Source organism: Gymnoscopelus microlampas (assembly GCF_963454915.1).
Source record: "Gymnoscopelus microlampas genome assembly, chromosome: 8".
In the NCBI taxonomy this organism is placed as follows: domain Eukaryota; kingdom Metazoa; phylum Chordata; class Actinopteri; order Myctophiformes; family Myctophidae; genus Gymnoscopelus; species Gymnoscopelus microlampas.
In genome coordinates, this window is record NC_139945.1 from 932,239 (window position 1) to 953,308 (window position 21,070).

General features: G+C 38.4%; 2 protein-coding genes and 2 long non-coding RNA genes across 4 annotated transcripts; all 4 read left to right on the forward strand.

Moving 5' to 3' along the window:
- Positions 1-4,255: 4,255 nt before the first annotated feature.
- Positions 4,256-5,138, forward strand: LOC311050678. The gene is made up of 3 exons (XR_014601316.1): positions 4,256-4,400; positions 4,846-4,955; positions 5,120-5,138. It is a non-coding gene; the product is annotated as an uncharacterized lncRNA (long non-coding RNA).
- A 49-nt stretch (positions 5,139-5,187) lies between these two features.
- LOC311050060 (uncharacterized protein) lies at positions 5,188-15,020 on the forward strand (the record flags this gene model as incomplete). Its single annotated transcript, XM_084064026.1, has 13 exons — positions 5,188-5,238; positions 5,515-5,673; positions 5,758-5,789; positions 5,941-6,038; positions 6,199-6,221; positions 6,324-6,345; positions 6,447-6,474; positions 6,587-6,671; positions 7,131-7,277; positions 7,591-7,802; positions 8,046-8,146; positions 14,559-14,671; positions 14,874-15,020. The coding sequence occupies 13 exons, from the start codon at positions 5,188-5,190 to the stop codon at positions 15,018-15,020; spliced, it is 1,218 nt and encodes a 405-aa protein (XP_083920152.1).
- A 1,320-nt stretch (positions 15,021-16,340) lies between these two features.
- Positions 16,341-16,784, forward strand: LOC311051173. The gene is made up of 3 exons (XR_014601383.1): positions 16,341-16,369; positions 16,490-16,574; positions 16,698-16,784. It is a non-coding gene; the product is annotated as an uncharacterized lncRNA (long non-coding RNA).
- Positions 16,785-18,178: 1,394 nt separating this feature from the next.
- Positions 18,179-19,988, forward strand: LOC311050061 (uncharacterized protein; the record flags this gene model as incomplete). The annotated part of the gene is made up of 8 exons (XM_084064027.1): positions 18,179-18,227; positions 18,358-18,380; positions 18,476-18,497; positions 18,648-18,675; positions 18,771-18,858; positions 18,961-19,107; positions 19,456-19,665; positions 19,974-19,988. Exons 5-8 carry the CDS (start codon positions 18,805-18,807, stop codon positions 19,986-19,988), a joined length of 426 nt encoding a protein of 141 aa, XP_083920153.1. The 5' UTR covers positions 18,179-18,227; positions 18,358-18,380; positions 18,476-18,497; positions 18,648-18,675; positions 18,771-18,804.
- Between the last annotated feature and the right edge of the window lie 1,082 nt (positions 19,989-21,070).

Genomic DNA, 21,070 nt, shown 5'->3' on the forward strand with positions numbered 1-21,070 from the left:
AACCACTGTATTCCTCATCCTTGAAAATGTAGGATTAGTCACCAGAATCAAGATCCTAGGTGGTCTAGCACCTGAGTCATTGGTAAAATGACAGCAGGTGGTGGCCATTTTGAAAGATGGCTGCCATGGTTACCACAGGACAATTCTATATAGTACCACTGTATTCCTCATACTTGAAAATGTAGGATTAGTCACCAGAATCAAGATCCTAGGTTGTCTAGCACCTGAGTTATTGGTAAAATAAAAGCAGATGGAGGCCATTTTGGAAAATGGCTGCCATGGTTACCACAGGACAAATCTGCGATGGCCCTATAGCCAAAAATGTTCCTTATGGCATGCTCTAACTGTGTTCCAAATGTCATGCTTGTATCGTAAAGTGCACGATTCCATCAAAATATGGCCCGAAACGCCTGGACTAATAATCATAATAACAACAACTATAATAACAATAATTGATAGGACATTATACCAAATATATTGATGGTGTTGCTTACTGTAAAGGTACCAATAATACAATTGTGTTAATAAATACTTTAAACTATATCTGCTCTGCTTTGTCTCTACTTATTATTCTTTTTACCATGTGTTTGAAAAGTGAATCTATATGTTTGGTAATGTATTTAGTCACATGTATTTAACATTTGCAATGAATACAGATGTGTGTTTTTTTTTTTGAATTACTATTCACGATCAGAAGGGTTCTTCACTACTAAAGCTGAACAAAAAGTGAAACTTTGGAATGTAACCTCTCATTAATGCCTAAGCCCATACACATATGAACATAATACACAAAAGTTGTTTGTTTAACTGACAATCATTTTTGCCTTCTACAATCTGGTGTTTTAATTTATTTGACCAACTTATACACTTAACGGTTTGATCCATGCAAGAGTCAAAGCTTGTAATTGAAATTGTTGTCAGACTATAATCTCTGCCTGCTGGACAAAATGGACTTCAATCCCTCTACTGTGTGTAAAATTGTGAAGCAATCTACATGGACATTAGAGCTTATCCAAAACTCCTGCCTGGTGATGACAAGTCTGTCACAATGTAGGCTAAACAATAGTTTTTCATTGTGGTATTGACGTCATTCAGTAACATTGATGTGCCTGATATGCTGGGGAGTATCTATTTTACAATATACAAAATGGTATGGCTTCAACCCAGCTACTAGCCAGGTCAACAAGTATCGTAATGGTTCCACATGTATTATATGGTGAGACATTCCCAAGTACATTACAAGGTATTTAATATCTATTATCAGGCTGGGGGAAAATAGGTGCTGAATCTTATACTCACAAAACATGACATCATAATATAAGGAAAACGTGAAATGTCTTCTGAGTATTTACAACTTGTTTGCAAATGGCAGATATGCCATTTACTCTATATACACAGGGTATTGTCTCCTCTCAATATCTCAGATCAGAACAATAAGGTAAAAAAAAAGGCAAGTTTGCTTTAACAATAATTTATTTTGAGATCTTCAACACCACTGGGGACTGGACTGTGAACTACTATGTGACGATGGATTCCTTGGACCCCCATGGCCGCAACCCAGAACTCTGCGTCGGCGCAACCACACTTTGCAATTGCCCTGAATTGTGAAAATTCTAGTTCAGTTTTATGCTAGATGTGCTCCTGTTTCTGCTCAACATTGTAACAGGGCCTTTTATTTATATGGTATATATTTTACCACGAATGTTTAGCAAAATGTCATGATTCCCAAATCATACCCCATCAACCAAGACAGTTAATAATGGAAAATTATATTATTGAGCATTGGAACACACATTTAATTTAATGTTTAATATGTCCATAATGATTGATGAAGAGCATAGAGTTAAAAAAAAATAAGGGACAGCACCCTCTATGTCTTGTCCGTCAGACTGCAGATGGACCCTTCAGATATCTTCCCAAATCTCGCGAGAGTGTGTTGCTGGGATAGAGAAAAGTCAATAACAAAGTTGATTTCCTCCTCATTTGTGTCTCTAAAAAAAGCCATTTTCCTATGAAAATCTTGTACATATTGTGTGTCTTGTGACGATTGGGTCCAATATTTAGTTCAGTAACCATGGAGCTAAGGAATGGTTCAGAAGCTGTGTTCACGTTCACAAAATAAATATTGGAATTGGTCTATTTGTTCTATTTGATGCCTCTTTGTTATTCATCCTTTGGGAGGCCAAATACAGGCTTATATTTTTGTAACTGTCATTATTCGACTGTTCTCTTGGGATAAAAAAACTAAAACAAAACAAAACAATGAAACGTCAACGGTATAGTTTGAATTACCGGCTTGCTCCTCCGGACGCGAAACGTAACGTCTGGGGGGTTACAGATACATTTTTACACCCACCCTTTGTTATTGTGGTCCAAGTGAAGACGATGATTACTTTTAATTGAAAGCCATGTGTAATAATTCAAAGTAACTTCCCCTACACTGTCTATGAATTGACCTTCCTTCACTCTGTGTCTTCCGGGTTGCAGTTGGAGGTTCTTCACCTGCTGTCTCCAGAACAGAAGGCTGAGCTGCTACTGAGGCCTGAGGTTGCAGGCCTGGACAACGGGACCCTCAGCCTGGTCTTCCACAGCTTGATGACCGGTGGTCCTGGGCCCACCCCCACCTCCACCCCCGGATACACATACACCTCACATAGCCCCTACTCACCACCATCACCACCACAGAATAGCTTCAGAGAGGTTGCATAGCTTTAAATATTATACATTTCTTTCATCCAATTAAACTTTTACCAGATTGTTGATGGTAATCTTCATAACCTTAAACAATATTATTTTGTTCTTTTTGAAACACTTGCAGGTGGTGAATGGGTTGATGGGAGCTTTCAGACCTGTTGGGAGCCTCGTCAGTGAGTTTGTGTCTCTCACACGTGAGGTACATACAGCGTACATACATATACTATATGCATATATGAGAAGCCAATTACTTGTTTTTATATGACTAGTTTATTATGATTATGCATATTACATCTGCTAACCTGACATGACCCTGACATTCCTATCTATCTGTTGCTCTCCAGAGAAATGTATCCGAGATCGGAAGCATGACTCTGACCCAGACCCTGCTGAACTGGACCCTAGCTGAGCTGGCTGGCATGTACACGCCACATAATACGTCCATAGCCCAACCAATGGAAGAGTTTGATGTGACAAATGTGGAGGATTGGTTCAACCATGTTGTAACGCCACTATTACAGAGATTCTTACCCCATGGGCAACTCCCTGACCAAATCAAGTATACCTTCCACCAAGTGTTGTAAGTACAATTCATATTCTTTCATACAGTGAGTAGATGCATGTACAGTCCAGCGTCCATGTCTTTCCAATTATGTTGTGCAGGCTAGTCTTGACCAAAGTCCCAGATTTTCCTGGATGAGCCGAACTAGTTTAATTAAGAGTGCCGGTGGTGTTAGTGGACTTCTGTTTCCTTTCACATTCAACACAACACAACACAAAATAATGGAAATCAACAAAAGGGCAACGTTTATTTATGGATTAACTCAAAACGTTTCTTTGAATATTACATGAGAGATAGCAAATATTGAGTGAGTAATAACTGGAATTGTTGATTGTAACCTTAAACAAGTGACCCAAGCAAGGCAGGACACAACGATTACAAAAGGAAAGACAAACACAAGCCCTTTACTAAGATGTGAACACAGGGTAGGTGGCTGAACAAAGTACAAATTATTAAAGGGAACTTAAATACAAACCGACACAAGGAATTTGTCACTTTGTGATAGTGAACCTAACAAGACAAAGGTCAACAATGTCCTGCTTTTGCAGTGATAACAAAGGTCAGCCTCTGGGCACCCTCTGGTGGCCATCCAGAAATATTGCAGGTTATGTCCTTTGTAAGTCCCTTGTTTTGTCCACTGTCCATTATCTATGAATATGATGCTGATTATTGTGCTTGCTTGTTGAACAGCTATTTGGACATGGGCAATGACACCACTGAGGTCCAGGACACTTGCAGCATCACCCTTGAAGAAAGATCATGTGGCGTGAGAAGGCTTTATTAATTGTTTCTGAATTTCTTTAATTTAAATGTATTACACAAAGGATTCCAGATTCTATTCTAGATGTCGTCAGATAGGAAAGTCATGCCTGTACATCCATTATCCTTCTCCCCATCTCTTATCTATAATATTTTACAACTCCTTTCCCCCCTCGTTTTAGAACTTCAGTGAGCTTGCGTCCCACTTCAGAGAAGTGTTTGCTCAGGTGGGGTCTCCATCCCTGACCCAGGAGAACCTGGAGGACCCAGACTTCATCAGGATGTGGTTCCAGATCAAACTGCTGCCTCTGCTGCCTACAGTTCCCATAAGCCTCCTCGACTGCCTCAGCTTTAAGAACTTCACCTGTCCTGTTTACCAAGCCCTGTGAGTTGTCCCGTTTATAAAGGGAATGCTATATTCTCTAGAACATAACTGTTTCCCAAACATTTTCAGCTTGAGACCTGAAAGATACATTTGGTGACTTCCTGGGACCTAAACTTTTAAGAAAAGTCATTATGAATTATAAAGTATGCATATTTAAAAAATGTATTTCTTAAAATCTTCTGAAAATCTTTTGTATTCCTTTTCCTTTTCTTTCATTTCTGAAAATCTGTTGATTTTTTTTTTTAAAGATTGTGGGACTTTGTTTATTTTTGAAAAAACAAAAAACAAGCAGGATATTTACTTTACCTTACTTTAATTCATAAAACCTGGTCTGTGACCCAAAAATGGGTCAAGAGTAAGACCCTACGTTTGGAAAACACTTATAGTCGAAATACACAAAATAGTCCCGGAATAATGATACATTTCTTTGCATTGCTGGGTCCAGAGTAAAAGATCTGAGTCATCATATGCGTCTCATGGATCCTGATCACAACCACAGCCCAGTGATGTACGAACACTTCATCCATTCCTTCTTGCTACATCACAACACGTCCGGTAAGTGAACCAAGTAGCCATAGCTAGAGACAAGCTCAGAGGACCATTTGTCTGCAGATGTACAGGAATTTCTGTTGCTTTCAGAGTACATTTTTGAGTAAAACATTACTCTATTCTAATACTATTCTATTATAGCCTACACTGACTTGTGTATTTATCTTCAGATCCTCAGTGTGTCTCCTCATTCAGCCATAGTGCAGAATGGCTGGAGGAGAACTTTGGATTCTTCTCCATGTTCGCCCCCATCACAGACTTCTATGACCTCAACCGTGACTTCTCTGGAGTGAGTGTGGATAATCTGAACATTTTTACTGAAAACATTGATTTGATTGTTTGTACTTGACACTACAATTTCAGTAACTTAATAACCTTTCAACCTGGCGTATATTTTGGGCATGTCATCACAGGATTGCAAGATTTTCAAAAACGTAATAGCTGATTTGCGAGTGTGACATTATAATTCGATTACGTATAAAATAGGGCTTCAGTGGTTAAATCTCCTATCCTGCCCTCTCCTATTATGTCCTGTCTGTCTCTCTCTTGTCTTAAACGTGTCCAGATTCTACACCTCCTGACTCCGAAGCAGACTGCAGAGATGCTGCTAGTGCCTACTCCTCCAGAGAAAGACGTCATCATCCATGCAGTGTTTGACCATCTGACACAGTCTCAAGGAGACTTTCCTGAGTTCCTGCACCACCTGGTTCTGCTCGCCAGAGAGGTATCCTCATCTGTAGAGCAAAATAATAATAATAATAATACTAATTATAATTATCATTATTTTAATGGATATTTTATTTCTTAGGTTAAGCCACCCTGTGATGTCTACCAAGTCATGTGAGTGTGTTTTTTAAATCCATAGTTTTAAATGTGGATTTTAAATCCACATTTTAAACCCATAGTTTTTGGAACAGTTTCCAATGTTGATGTGTATTCTGTGGTAATAGTTGTTGTTTTTAAATATTACTTAATATGTTTATTGTGCCAGTGTGGAAAGTCTGTACGAGGCCATACCATATGTACTACCAGAGATAGAACCAGCCGTCTGGGCCAGCATAGATGACCTGAGACATTCTGCACCAGAGGGTTAGCTATACTCACACACTCGCACGCACGCATATGCACAAATGCCTCCCATCATGTACACAAGAGCCAGGACATTTAACTTTGTTTACTCTAGTCTACTACTCAAGAGAAGACTTAATCATTGCCGTTTTCTAAACTTTTTCTGTGTTGATTTGGACAGGTTGTTTGACAGCCAATTTCACGGTGAGATTTCATTTATACTCCGACTGCTATTGCTATTATGGCTCTCATTTTAAATCCTTTGATTTGATGATCTTTATAAATTGTCCAACCTGTCATCCACAGTGCCCAGTGACTCACTTCAATGGTAAGAGCACTTACATAAATAATATAACTCATAAATCAGCTACTTTTCCCTTAATTCATAATGGAGCCTTATTTGCTTTCATCTTGCCTTTAATTTAACAGGTAGTATGATCTGCAGTGGAGTTGACATGTAAGTCATTCTCCTGTATTGAGCATTTTCTATAATATATCAGTGTTGACCCTGTTGAAATATTTACTGGTTTATTAATTAATTTGTATTTATTTTCTACATCTATTTACAGCAATGAGTTGCAGAATGACTTGGACACATCTGGTCCCATGGATTTACCCTGCAATTTTACCCTTGAGCAATATGCATGTGCAGAGGTAATTATTTTGTTATTTATTTATTCAGATCGAAATCTGATTCAATTAGCAAGGACATATGGACATATTCCTCAATCAGAGTAGATTTTAAGCACTACCTTTCTTATCTGGCTGAATAACCATTATGTCTCACAATACAAAATCAGGAGGTAAGACATGCATATGAAGTGTTACATGTGTTTGCTTTATTAATTTACTTTTCCTCCTCTTTCTTTCTCTCTCTCTCTCTCTCTCTCTCTCTCTCTCTCTCTCTCTCTCTCTCTCTCTCTCTCTCTCTCACAATCACTCACTCACTCACTCACACACACACACACACACACACACACACACACACACACACACACTCACACTCACACTCACACTCACTCACTCACTCACTCACTCACTCACTCACTCACTCACTCACTCACTCACTCACTCACTCACTCACACACTCACACGGTACTACTACTACGGTAGTTAAAGAACTTTACAGCGAATCAGCTGGTGTCTCTTCTGCAATGTCATCTGCCTGGTATGAGCGGAGCGTCTAAAGTCACATGGAAGATGCTGCTCAGCAAGCTGTCCTTTGTCTTGGACCCAGCTTTGGATATAATTGCTAATAAGGTTTGTGGATAGACGTGTTTCAAAGTGCATCAACGGTGCAACATCTGTACACTTTTTTTCAGTTGAAAATCATCATCTTTTCAAGTTCCAAGTCTCATGTTTTTATGTGGTGAATGTGGATAGAAACAACTCAATGTCAAATGATCAATTCATCAATTAATGAATAATAAATATCCTTTTGGACAGAGCCTGTTTCTGAGTGGCCACCAGAGGGCACCCAGAGGATGAACTTTGTTATCTCTTGATCAGTTTTAGGGAGAAACGTTAAGAATAACTCTCAATAATCAGCTGTTCAATTGCATCTTTCTCTTAGTCCCTGACCTTTACTGGTCCATCAGCCTCTGTGGTTCTGGATGTGATTGGAGAGATGAGAGTGTCAAAAATGACTGATGAACAGTTGAGGGACAGTGAGGTCATCAAGACGTGGTTCTCTGGACGTTTGAGAGGGTTCCTGTCATCTGCATCAGGAATGTTTCTATACTGCCTCAGCAACAGGAACCTCAGCTGTCACACATACCAGCAAATGTAAGCACAGAGCTGGATAATCCTTTAACATTATATTACCCTGTCACAAATTCGTCACATCTGCTGTAACTCTATCACATCTATGTATTTTGTGTGTGTATTTTGGTCACTGTAACATAAAGTTACTCTCACAATCTTTATATTAAACATTTGTTTCTCTAGTCTAGACGGATAAATCATCCATTGTGAAGTTGAATATAAAGCAAGTATTTCTCATTCTGTGTGCTGTTGTTTGACCCACAGATTGCAGGAGTTTTGCCATCAGTTTGACAACATGACCTCAAAGCAGCAGCATTTGGTCCTGAATGAACTAATCCTCCCTTTCCTGTCCAAGCCACAGTCAGGTACTGACTACAATATCTCAATAACAGACTGTTTGGCTCTCATTTCCAAATTTGTTTGAGTGGAATCGGTCTAATGTAAAACCCATTAACCCTTGAAATAGTATCCTAAAGTATTTAGTGTTTCCAGACCTCTTCATATTTGAATGCCTTAATGTTTCGTTCTGATCTGTCCCCTCCAAACCAAGCCTGTGTGTCCAACACACAGCGTGCGTCCAGCAGTGTTTACTGGTTGCAGAAAAACTTTGGCCGATTCTCAGTCCTTGTGTCTGTCAGAGAAATCCTGAATCTCAACCCGAGCTTCTCCCCTGTAAGACTTTAGAGCTGCTACTTTACAAAACATTGATTCATTATTAGAGCTATATGAGATAATTACCTTGTTACTATCAAATAAAATCCAGTTGTGGTGATAATGCTTTCCTTTGTGTTATTTCTGTCCAGCTGGAGGCTGTAAAGCTCCTGTCTCCATAGCAGAGAGCAGAACTTGTGGTGTTGCCTCTTCCTGCTGAGAAAGACGTTGTCATCAACTCAGTGTTTGACTCCCTGACTGCATCTCCAACTGAGTTGGCTGAGTTTGTGTCCCACCTTGTTATGTTCTCTGTAAAGGTAAAAACTATAAAGTAATAATAATAGAAACAGTAACTATGCACATTTGGTTTTTAATGACAACCTCTTTTTCGTAATTTCTCAGGGACTCGTCATTCCAAATAATGTGAGTTCAAAGTTATCTATATCCTGGATATTGAAGACGTGGTTAATATTTCATTAAAGTGGTATTAACTTCAACTTGTTGGGTTTCAGTTTCACCAGACTGGACCAGGCCATGCCTACTGTTCCTTCAAGTGTAGCATCATTGATCTCATACAACAAGCTGGCTTTACTTCAGCAAGTTCCACCAGGTGAGATTGTCTATCTACATAACTTAAAGTGATGTTTCACTTTGCTGTTGTTCATATTTACGTGTAATTAGCAGTGGATGTTTTCTAATCGTGTTTGTTATTAACAAAAACTATGTGCAATTGTATTCTCCTAGGCTGCATCACATACAGTGGAGCCCTAAGTACCTGGAATTGTATTCAGAGTTTAAAGTCTAACCAGAATATTGACTGAATGTCTGCAAATTCACAACCATTTCACTCTTTTTCTTTCCCAAGTGCAACATTACTCAAGCAAATGGTAAGTGTATTGTGTTCTTGATTTCTTTTTTTTATCAAACATTTATTCATTCTTTTGGCATTGAAGAATACGCTTGTGCTTCAGTAAGCCACTAAAGTCTTTCAGATTTAACTCAACAGCACCTTTTCTAATCTTGACTTCTTTAAACGTTTCCTGAATTTCGTTCTGTTCTGCTCTGTCCATGATCTCCACCCAGGTGTCCATGTTGACAGCACAGGATCTGGCAGCAGTGATGAAGTGTAACCAGTCCCCCAGCTCCACTGGTTCCAGACCAGTCTGGAAGCTGTTCCTAGGTCCAAGGCCTCTGGGGTGTTGGATGCAGCTCTGGATCTTCTTGCCAACACGGTACATAAAATGAGTTTTAACCAGACACTTAAATAAACTCAAATTTAACTTCTAAGTATTATGGTGAAGATACAGTACAGTATGACCAATCACAGAAAGGAATGAAAATGGCAGATGAAGTTAGATAACAAAAATACTTCATAAAGCATACCGTGCAGATTTACAAACAGTTACATGTACAGTTTATTGGTCTAATTAATCTTTATTTAAATGCACCAATACAAACAAAATATATATATTTTTAAATCAAGCAATTCGGTGAAAGATTTTCAAGATTTCTGTAAACTATGTGGCTGACTATGTTGACAATGGACAATGACGTAGTAACATTGGCATGGTCCTTCAAGATTTGAAATAAATCGCTCTAATATTATAGAGCGAGAATGCTTATTATTCCATTCTCCAAATGTCCTCTCATATAGTAATTCATATTTAAATGGAATATTGATCCATTCCTTGTCTTTCCCCTAGTCCATGACCATGACTGGTCCATCAGCGTCTGTTGTTCTGGATGTGATTGGAGAGATGAGAGTGTCGATGTTGACTGATAAACAGTTGAGGGACAGTGATGTCATCAGGACGTGGTTCTCTGGACGTTTGAGAGGGTTCCTGTCATCTGCATCAGGAGGGTTTCTACAATGCCTCAGCAGCAGGAACCTCAGCTGTCACACATACCAGCAAATGTAAGTGTTGAGCTGGAGACTCTCTACATACTTATTACCCTTTCACAGAATTATCACACCTTCTGTAATTTTATCAATTCTATATGTGTTTCACATTTAATAATTCATATTGGGGCGCTTCGCTGACTCACCTGGTAAAGAGGCATACCAAGCTGGCCCGGGTTTCAATCTGGCCGAGGTCCTTTTCTGCATGTTCCTCCCCATGTCTCGCTCCTGCCAGTTTCACTACACTATAGCTATCAAATAAATAATATTTCTTATTGGTGTGTTTGTTTCAAGAGGTTAAGTCCCCAAACCTTTAAGTCACTTCCAGAATGATTTAAATGTTTTTTTTCTCTCTAGAAGAGTGGGGTAATAAGTCATCTACTGTATAGTAAAGTTGAATTGAAAATAATTATTTCTCACTGTGTTTGTTTTTGTATTTGATTCACAGATTGCAGGAGTTTAGCCATCAGTTTGACAACATGACCTCACAGCAGCAGCATTTGGTCCTGAAGGAACTAATCCTTCCTATCCTGTCCCCGATCCCGGCTGTGTGTCCAACAACAGTGTTTACTGGTTGCAGAACAACTTTGGGCCATTTTCAGTCCTTGTATCTGTCAGAGATTTCCTGCATCTCAACCCGGGCTTCTCCCCTGTAAGCTACAACATATCAATCACTGATGAATTATTAGATCTTAGACCCTTTTACTTTCTTTTCTTTTGCTTTTCATATTTTTTTACCATCAAATAAACATCAGATGGTGGTGATAATGTTTTTCTTCATGTAATTTCTGTCCAGCTGGAGGCTGTAAGGCTCCTGTCTCCAAAGCAGAGTGCAGAACTTGTGGTGTTGCCTCTTCCTGAGAAAGACGTTGTCATCAACGCAGTGTTTGACTACCTGACTTTTGAGTCTCCAAAGGAGGGGGGATTGGCTGAGTTTGTGTCACACCTTGTTATTTTCGCCGGGGAGGTAAACACTATGAATTAATATAAATAGAAACAGTAACTGTAAATCTTTGGTTTGAAATGACAACTTCTTCTTTTTATTTTTTTAAGGGAAACATTTCCTGCTCATCGTTCAACATAATGTAAGTTTATATTCATCTATATTATGGTTTGACCCATTTAATAATAATAATAATAATAAACTTTATTTGTATAGCACCTTTCATGACATGAAATGCAGCTCAAAGTGCTTTACAGAGCAAGAATACAATTACAGAAAAAGTACAACTAAATCAGGCAAAACAGTGAGGACATCACTAAAAACAACTAAAAGCAATAGTGAAGAAATAGGTCTTGAGCTGTGCTTTAAAGCTATCCACAGAGGCTGTGTGTAGCATTTAGACCGGGAAAGCATCTGTGTCATTTTAGATTGCTTTGTTAAAAAATAGCAGATCTACAAGCTCATAGCACAGCACCGAGTGCCGTGCTATGAGCTTGTAGATCTGCTATTCTTTTTTAAATCGTGTTTTTTTTGTGCAAATCATTGAATGTATTTTTCATTTAAAAAGTAAATAAATATATTATTTTTAAAAATTGAAGACATTTGTAGAATCGGCCTCAGGTCGTTAAAATCAGGTAGAAATAATTTCATTCATTATTATTGGCTGATGCTAACCCTGACTTGTTGGGTTTCAGTTTCACCAGACTGGACCAGGCCTTGCCTACTCTTCCTCAGAGTGTAGCATCATCCATCACGAACAACAAGCTGGCTTTACAGCAACAAGTTCCACCAGGTGAGACTTTCTATCTACATGACTTAAAGTGATGTTTCACTGTTATTGTTGATGTTTTTTACAGGTTATTATTAGCAATGGTTGTTTTGTTTTCCCATTGTGTGTTTAAATACATATAAAACTTGTCTTTTCTTAGGCTGCACCATATACAGTGGAAAAGTAAGTACTTGACATTATATTTAGGCTTTAAACTCTAACCAGAGTATTGACTGTCAGCTAATTCACAACCATTTTCCTCTTTTATTTCCCTAGTGCAACGTTACTCAAGCAAATGGTAAGTTTAAAGTGTTTTTAATGTATTTTTTAATCAAACCTTTATTGTGTTTTTGTTATCATCCTCATTAATTCATTTACTCTCATGTTTTCACAGAAAAAGACATTTGTATTGGAGTTAACAGGTGAATTTCCTGAATCAAAGATTCCGATATCTCACCATTATTATTATGCTTTTCATAAAGAATACTTTTGTTGTAATGTAAGAAATGTTTCATCTTCTTTTCCATTCCTCTACCCTAGCACTGCACTACAGCTCCTCCTCAACAATGGGCAGATGAGTGGACGTTTTTGTGACTTTGCCATCGAAGAATACGCTTGTGCTTCAGTAAGCCACTAAAGTCTTTCATATTTAAAACAGCAAAAACTTTTCTCATTTTGACTTCTTTAAACATTTCCTGTATTTCTTTCTGTTCTGCTCTGTCCATTTGTCTCCACCTAGGTGTCCATGTTGACAGCACAGGATCTGGCAGCAATGATGAAGTGTAACCAGTCCCCCAGCTCCACTGGTTCCAGACCAGTCTGGAAGCTGTTCCTTTCCAAGGCCTCTGGGGTGTTGGATGTAGCTCTGGATCTTCTTGCCAACACGGTACCAAAACTTCTAACCAGACACTTTAATAAACTGAAATTTAACTGCTAAGTCTTATCCAAGTTCAAGTGTATTATGTTCCAAACTGGGCAATTTATGTTTCAGCAGATAATAATAAGAAACTCCAAAACACAGTAAACATACATACATAAGACATAAATATAGACATAGACATGATCACAAGCTCCAGATAATAATGGCTATCTCCTCCTGCTTCCATTATTGATGGCACAAATGGAAGGATTGTTGTTTTTAGTTGCAGGGGTCTTTAACCCCTGGCCGGAAGGCAAGAATTCAAATTCAGGATTTAGGCGATGAGATCTGTCCGCTCTAATAGATGACGCTTTCTTAAGCACCTGCTGGTCATATATATGACTCAGACAGCTGAATTGTACCCCCACAATCTCGCTAGCCCCCCTCACAACCCCGTTAAGGGCATTTTTCTGTCTAACGCCAAGGTCTCCATACCAACAAATGGCAGCAAAGGAAATAACAGACTCTATGAAAGCTCTGTAGAACAAAATCATCAGTGACTTATCCACCTGAAATGGCGAAGATAGAATGACCAATCACTGAAACTAAGTAAACTAAAAGGCAGATAAAGATAGATAACAGAAATGCCTCAATTAGCACACCTCAGACCTACACATAATTTGTTTATGGTTCTAGTTAGTAATTAGAAAATTCACCAATGCAAAAAATAAATAATAATTATAATAATTGTAATTACTCAGTAACTAGAAGCTATGTCCACATAAAGTGAAACAGTCCATCACGATTTCAAATAAAAGTTCTCTATAATAGAGCTAGAACATGTGCTCACATGTAATGCATGTTTAAATGAAATATTTACCTGTGTAATCTTTCTCCAAGTCCATGACCGGTCCATCAGCGTCTGCTGTTCTGGATGTGATTGGAGAGATGAGAGTGTCGATTCTGACCGATGAACAGTTGAGGGACCCTAATGTCATCAGGAAGTGGTTCTCTGGACGTTTGAGAGGGTTCCTGTCATCTGCATCAGGAGGGTTTCTATACTGCCTCAGCAGTAGGAACCTCAGCTGTCACACATACCAGCAAATGTAAGTACTGACCTGGAGAGTTTTTACATCCTTATTTCACCCTTTCACTGAACTTTTACAACTATTGTAATTCTATCAACACTACAGTATATGCATGTATTTCACATTTAATATCCCTTAACGGCGTTGTTGAAAAGCTTAGGTACCCATAAAGTTAGGTCAAACTCACAATTATTTGAAAGGCTGTTTTTTCTCGACAGTAATAAGTCATCTATAGTGAAGTTGAATTGAAAGCAAGTATTTCTCATCCTGTTTTGTATTTGATTCACCGATTGCAGGAGTTTAGCCATCAGTTTGACAACATGACCTCACAGCAGCAGCATTTGGTCCTGATGGAACTAATCCTCCTGTCCCGACCACAGTCAGGTACTGACTACAATATCTCAATAACAATTGTGGATCCATTTTACAGTCTATTTCAGATTATATTTGAATGTAGTACTTTTACTGGAAATTCCATTGACACCTAGAATTTACAGTAGTATTTGATATTTCCAGACATCTTACTTTTGAATGCCTTAATGTTTCATCCTAACCTGTCCCCTCCAGACCGAGTCTGTGTGTCCAACAGCAGTGTTTACTGGTTGCAGAACAACTTTGGGCCATTCTCAGTTCTTGTGTCTGTCAGAGAATTCCTGAACCTCAACCCAGGCTTCTCCCCTGTAAGCTACCACTGATTGATTATTATTGGCAAGAAAAATACACTATGTAGTATACTGTATACACATGCACGCAAGCATGCATACACGCACAGACAGATATATAATGTAGATAGATATACATATAGATATATGTATAAATATACCATAACATAAATTCCAGGTGGTGATAATAATGATAATTCTTTATGTTATTTCTGTCCAGGTGGAGGCTGTAAGGCTCCTGTCTCCAAAGCAGAGTGCAGAACTTGTGGTGTTGCCTCTTGCTGAGAAAGACGTTGTCATCAACGCAGTGTTTGACTCTCTGACTACTGAGTCTCCAGTTGGAGAGCCTGGACCCTTTTTACAATAGACAGCTGATTATGAAGACCAGGGCCATTCAGCAGGACAGTGCTCATCCACTCAAGGCAGAGTATAGGATGTTGCCATCTGGCCGCCGCCTAGAGGCCTCTGGTGCTAGAAACAACAGGTATAAGCACTCTTTTGTACCTGCCTCAATTCATGCAGACAACGCTGCTAGGAACAGGTAAAGAATGATATAATGTTGTTGTTGATGATGATGATGATGATGACGAAGATGTTGATGATGGTGTATAACTAAGCACTTTATGCCAGCACTTTATATCATAGCACTTTTCTGGACAGAGCTTTTATTTTGTCTGATAACGGTGCACGAACAAGCACTTTATGCCAGCACTTTATATCGAAGCACTTTCTAGATGTAGCCTTTATTTTTATTTTTTATTGTCTTTCTATATTTGCACTAGAGCGCCCAGGTTTCTGTTTATGCAATGATGTCCCACGTCCTGTTGTCCTGTACTGTCTGTATGTTTTAAACTAATACTACCTCTTTGCTGTAAACCCAATTGCCCTTTTGGGACACTAATAAAGACCTTGAACCTTGAACCTTGAACCTTGTCTCCAAAGGAGTTGGCGGAGTTTGTGTCTCACCTTGTCATGTTCTCTGGAATGGTAAAAACTATAAAGTAAAGATAATTGACACTGTAACTGCACATATGGTTTGAAATTACAACCTCTGTTTTTCTTTTCTTTTTTCCAGAGAAACATTTCCTGTTCATCATTCAACATAATGTAAGTTTGTATTTAATTATACTGTATTATTGTTTTTGAAGACAATGTACAGTAGAAAGAATTTCATTTATTGTTATTCACTGATTTATTCACTGATGTTAACCCCAACTTGTTGGGTTTCAGTTTCACCAGACTGGACCAGGCCATGCCTACTCTTCCTCTGAGTGTAGCATCATCCATCACATACAACAAGCTGGCTTTATTTCATCACGTTCCACCAGGTGAGATCTTCTATAAACATGACCTAAAGTGATGCTTCACTATGCTATTATTGATGTTTACATGCAATTAGCAATGGTCTTTATGTTGTTTGGTGTTTTTAATTACATAAAAAAAATTCTTAGGCTGCATCATATACAGTGGAAAGGTAAGTACTTGGAATTATATTTAGGCTTTAAACTCTAACCAGAGTATTGACTGTCAGCAAATTAACATGCATTTTACCCTTTTCTTTCCCAAGTGCCCTGTTACTCGAGCAAATGGTAAGCATATATAAAATTAAATAAATGTTTATCAGATATTTATTTAAAAAATAATAATCATCATCGTTAATGAATTGATCTACTCTCATGTTTTTACAGAAACAGACATTTGTATTGGAGTTAACAGGTGAGTTTCCTGAATCAAAGATTCCAACAACTGAACTTTATTATTATTATTATTTTTGAATAGAATAATATTTTTGTAATATAAGAAATATTTGATTTATTTTCCTTTCCTTTACCAAAGCACTGCACTACAGCTCCTCCTCAACAGTGGACAGATGAGTGGAAATTTCTGCGACTACGGCATTAAAGAATACGCTTGTGCTTCAGTAAGCCACTAGTCTTTCAGATTGAACTCAACAGCATCTTTTATAATCTTTACTTCTTTTAGAAATATCCTATATTTCTTTCTCTTCCAATACCTGTAATACCTGTCCATTATCTCCACACAGGTGTCCATGTTGACAGCACAGGATCTGGCAGCAGTGATGAAGTGTAACCAGTCCCCCAATTCCACTAGTTCCATACCAGTCTCCAAGGCCTCTGGGGTGTTGGATGCAGCTCTGGACCTTCTTGCCAACACGGTACAAAAACTAGATCTAACCAGACAGAAAAATAAACTGAAACTAAACTGCTAAGTGTTATGGCAAAGATAGAATGACCAATCACTGAAACTAATTAAAATGAACAATGATGACTCAGTTAGTACATCTCAGACCTACACATAATTACAGTCTATTTATAATTAGTAATTATAAAATGCACCAATGCAAAATAAAAATAAAAAATCAATTATTTCTGCCCAGAAGCTGTTATTTGTCCACATACAGTCCACCCAGGTTTGGAATGAAAGTTCTCTATTGTAGAGCGAAAAGCCCTGTCCACTATTCTTTACACCAAATGAGCTCACACGTAATGAAATATTGACCCATGTAATCCTTCCCCTAGTCCATGACGATGACTGGTCCATCAGCGTCTGCGGTTCTGGATGTGATTGGAGAGCTGAGAGTGTCGATTCTGACTGATGAACAGTTGAGGGACAGTGATGTCATCAGGAAGTGGTTCTCTGGACGTTTGAGAGGGTTCCTGTCATCTGCATGGTTTTTACGCTGCCTTAGCAGCAGGAATCTCAGCTGTAACTCATACCAGCAAGTGTAAGTATTGACCTGCATGTAATTTAGCCCCACTAGCAGCAGGGCTCTAAGGATGGCTACTGTATGTTGGTTATTTGGTCTATACGTTCATCTGCCACTTTGGTCCCAAAGAAGATGTCTTGAAAACTACTGGCTGGATTTCCATAGACTTTGCTGTGGGATGACTCATTTTGATTTTGATGACTCCGTTGCCTTTTCTCTAGCTTCACCAATAAGCTAAGAAATAAGTATTTCTCATTCTGTGTTTGATTCACAGATTGCAGGAGTTTAGCCATCAGTTTGACAACATGACCAAACAGCAGCAGCATTTGGTCCTGAAGGAACTAATCCTCCCTTTCCTCTCCCGACCACAGCCAGGTACTGACTAACTGCAATATCTCAATAACAGTTTGGCTCTCATTTTCAAATGTATTTGCTAAATAAATATATTCCTATTCTATTTTCAATTGGAATGGGACATTTTCTTTACTGGAAAATGTTTTGACTGGTATTTACAGCCATTTTTCTGTTTGGATGCCTTCATATTTTGTTCTATATCCCTCCAGACCAAGGCTGTGTGTCCAACAGCAGTGCTTACTGGTTGCAGAACAACTTTGGGTCATTCTCAGCCCTTGTGTCTGTCAGAGAATTCCTGAATCTCAACCCAGCCTTCTCCCCTGTAAGACTTCATCGCTGCCACATAAAAAAATACGCTAAAGAATGATTAGACCAAATAGTTACCTTATTATTATCAAATAAAATCCAGTTGTGGTGATGAATCTTTTCTTGACTGTGTAGCATCATCCATCGCATACAACAAGCTAACTTTACTTCATCACGTTCCACCAGGTTAGATCTTCTATCTACATGATGTAAACATTGCTGTTACATTTACCTTTGATTTGTATCGGTTATTTTGTTTTGCCATGGTGTTTTAGAAATGAACAAAAGCCTAATATCTGCACTTTTCTTTTCTTAGGCTGCACCATATACAGTGGAGAGGTATTGACCTTAATTTGTAATCAAGCTTTAAATGTTAAGCAGAGTATTATGTTAATTTCAGTCAATTCACAACCATTTCACCCTTTTCCCTTAAGTGCAACATTATTCCAGCAAATGGTAAGTGTTTATACTTTTCTATACCTACAGTACAGTAATTTAAAAAACATTATAATATGGCAAGGCAAGTTTATTTGTACAGCAGATTTCACACGTACATAAATATGGATAAATTAATACATTAATTCATTTACTCTCATGTTTTCACAGAAACAGACATTTGTCTTGGAGTTAACGGGTGAGTTTTTTTAAAGCAGCACATCTCAGCTTTTTTATTAAGAATAATTTTGTTGTAATGCAAGAAATGTTTGATCCTATTTTCCATTTCTATAGCACTGCACTACAGCTCCTCCTCAACAATGGACAGATGATGAGTGGAAGTTTTTGTGACTATGGCATTGAAGAATACGCTTGTGCTTCAGTAAGCCACTAAAGTCTCTCAATTCTACTCAACAGTAGCTTTTCTCATCTTGACTTCTTTAAACATTTTCTGTATTTTCTTTCTGCTCTTCTTTCCACCCAGGTGTCCATGTTGACAGCACAGGATCTGGCAGCGGTGATGAAGTGTAACAAGTCCCCCAGCTCCACTGGTTCCAGACCAGTCTGGACACTGTTGCTCTCCAAGTCCTTTGGGGTGTTGGATGCAGCTCTGGATATTCTTGCCAACATGGTACAAAACGTAGCTCTAACCAGACACTGAAATAAACTAAAATTAAACTGCTAAATTGTATACTGAATATACAATGACCAATCAACAAAATGTATTAAAAGGGCAGATGCAATTTATAATTTACAATGTAGGTATTTAGCATACGCATATAATGTTAACATAAATAGAGTGCAGGCGATAGAGAAGAAATAATTTTATTGGTACATATAGAAACAGTCTATCAAGATTTGAAAAAATATCTCTATTATAGAGACAGTATCTTTATCCACTATTCCATATACCAAATATCCTCACGTTATAGTGATACAAATTTAAAATAAATATTGACCCATGTAATCCTTACCCTAGTCTACTTCCATGACTGGTCCATCATCGTCTGTGCTTCTGGATGTGATTGGAGACGTGAGACTATCGATGCTGACTGATGAACAGTTGAGGGACAGTGGTGTCATCAAGACGTGGTTCTCTGGACGTTTGAGAGGGTTCCTGTCATCTGCATTGGGAAGGTTTCTTCAATGCCTCAGCAGCAGAAACCTCAGCTGTCACACATCAGCAAATGTAAGTGTTGAGCTGGATGTTTTTTAGCCCTGTTTGCGGCAGGGCTCTAAGGCACTTTAAGGCAGTACCACTTGTACTAGTAGAAGTGGTAACCAGTAGTTGACCTACCAGACCACATGATCTCTAAATTTCTCAATAGAGCAGGGACATCAAAATAACCTTTTACAGTATGCACTTCAAAGTTACAATGTAGCTTTAAGTCAAAATTATTTTAAACGTTTTTTGTTCCCCTATCTATACTAATCAATCATTCAGAGAGACTCATTGAAGGCAAGTATTTCTCATTCTGTCTTATGTTTTCTTCACAGATTGCAGGAGTTTAGCCATCAGTTTGACAACATGACCTCACAGCAGCAGCATTTGGTCCTGATGAAACTAATCCTCCCTTTCCTGTCCCAGTCAGGTAGCTATAACATCTCAATAACAGATCGTATGGAAAACGTATTATTTCTAGATACCTTTCAGTTTGAATATGTTTCATTCTGATCTGTCCCCTCCAGGCCAAGGCTGTGTGTCCAACAGCAGTGTTCACTGGTTGCAGAACAACTTTGGGCCTTTCTCAAGTCTTGTTTCTGTCAGAGAATTCCTGAAGCTCAACCCAGGCTTCTCCCCTGTAAGACCTCATCACCTATAAAACACCAAAGAATGATTAGACCTTTATTAATTACTAGATTGTTTTAAATAAAATACAATCCAGCAATTAATTGTTCTTGTTTTTCTTTATGTGCAGCTGGAGGCTGTAAAGCTCCTGTCTCCAAAGCAGAGTGCAGAACTTGTGGTGTTGCCTCTTGCTCAGAAAGACGTTGTCATAAATGCAGTGTTTGACTACCTGACTGCATCTCCAAATGAGAAAGGATTGGCTGAGTTTGTGTCCCACCTTGTCTCTGGGAAGGTAAAAACAATAAAGTAAAGATAATAGAAACAGTAACTGTGCACATTTGGTTTGAAATTATAACGTCTTTTTGTAACTTTTCAGGAAAACATTTCCTGCTCATCATACAAAATAATGTAAGTGTATATCCGTCAATCCATCAATATATTGTGGATTTTGAAGACTTGGTAGATGGGATTCCATTCATTATTATTAGCTGAAGTTAACCTCCGACTTGTTGATCTTCAGTTTCACCAGACTGGACCAGGCCTTGCCTACTCTTCCTCTGGGTGTAGCATCATCCATCACATACAACAAGCTGGCTTTATTCCAGCAAGTTCCACCAGGTGAGATCTTCTATCGAAAGGACGTAAAGTGATATTTAACTTAGGTTAATTAAGCTGTTACATTTACTTTTGATTTGCAATGGTCATTTTGTTATGCCATGGTGTTTTAAGAGTGAACCAAGGCCTTACAGTATCTGCACTTTTTTTCTTAGGCTGCATCATATACAGTGGAGAGGTATTTGCCTTA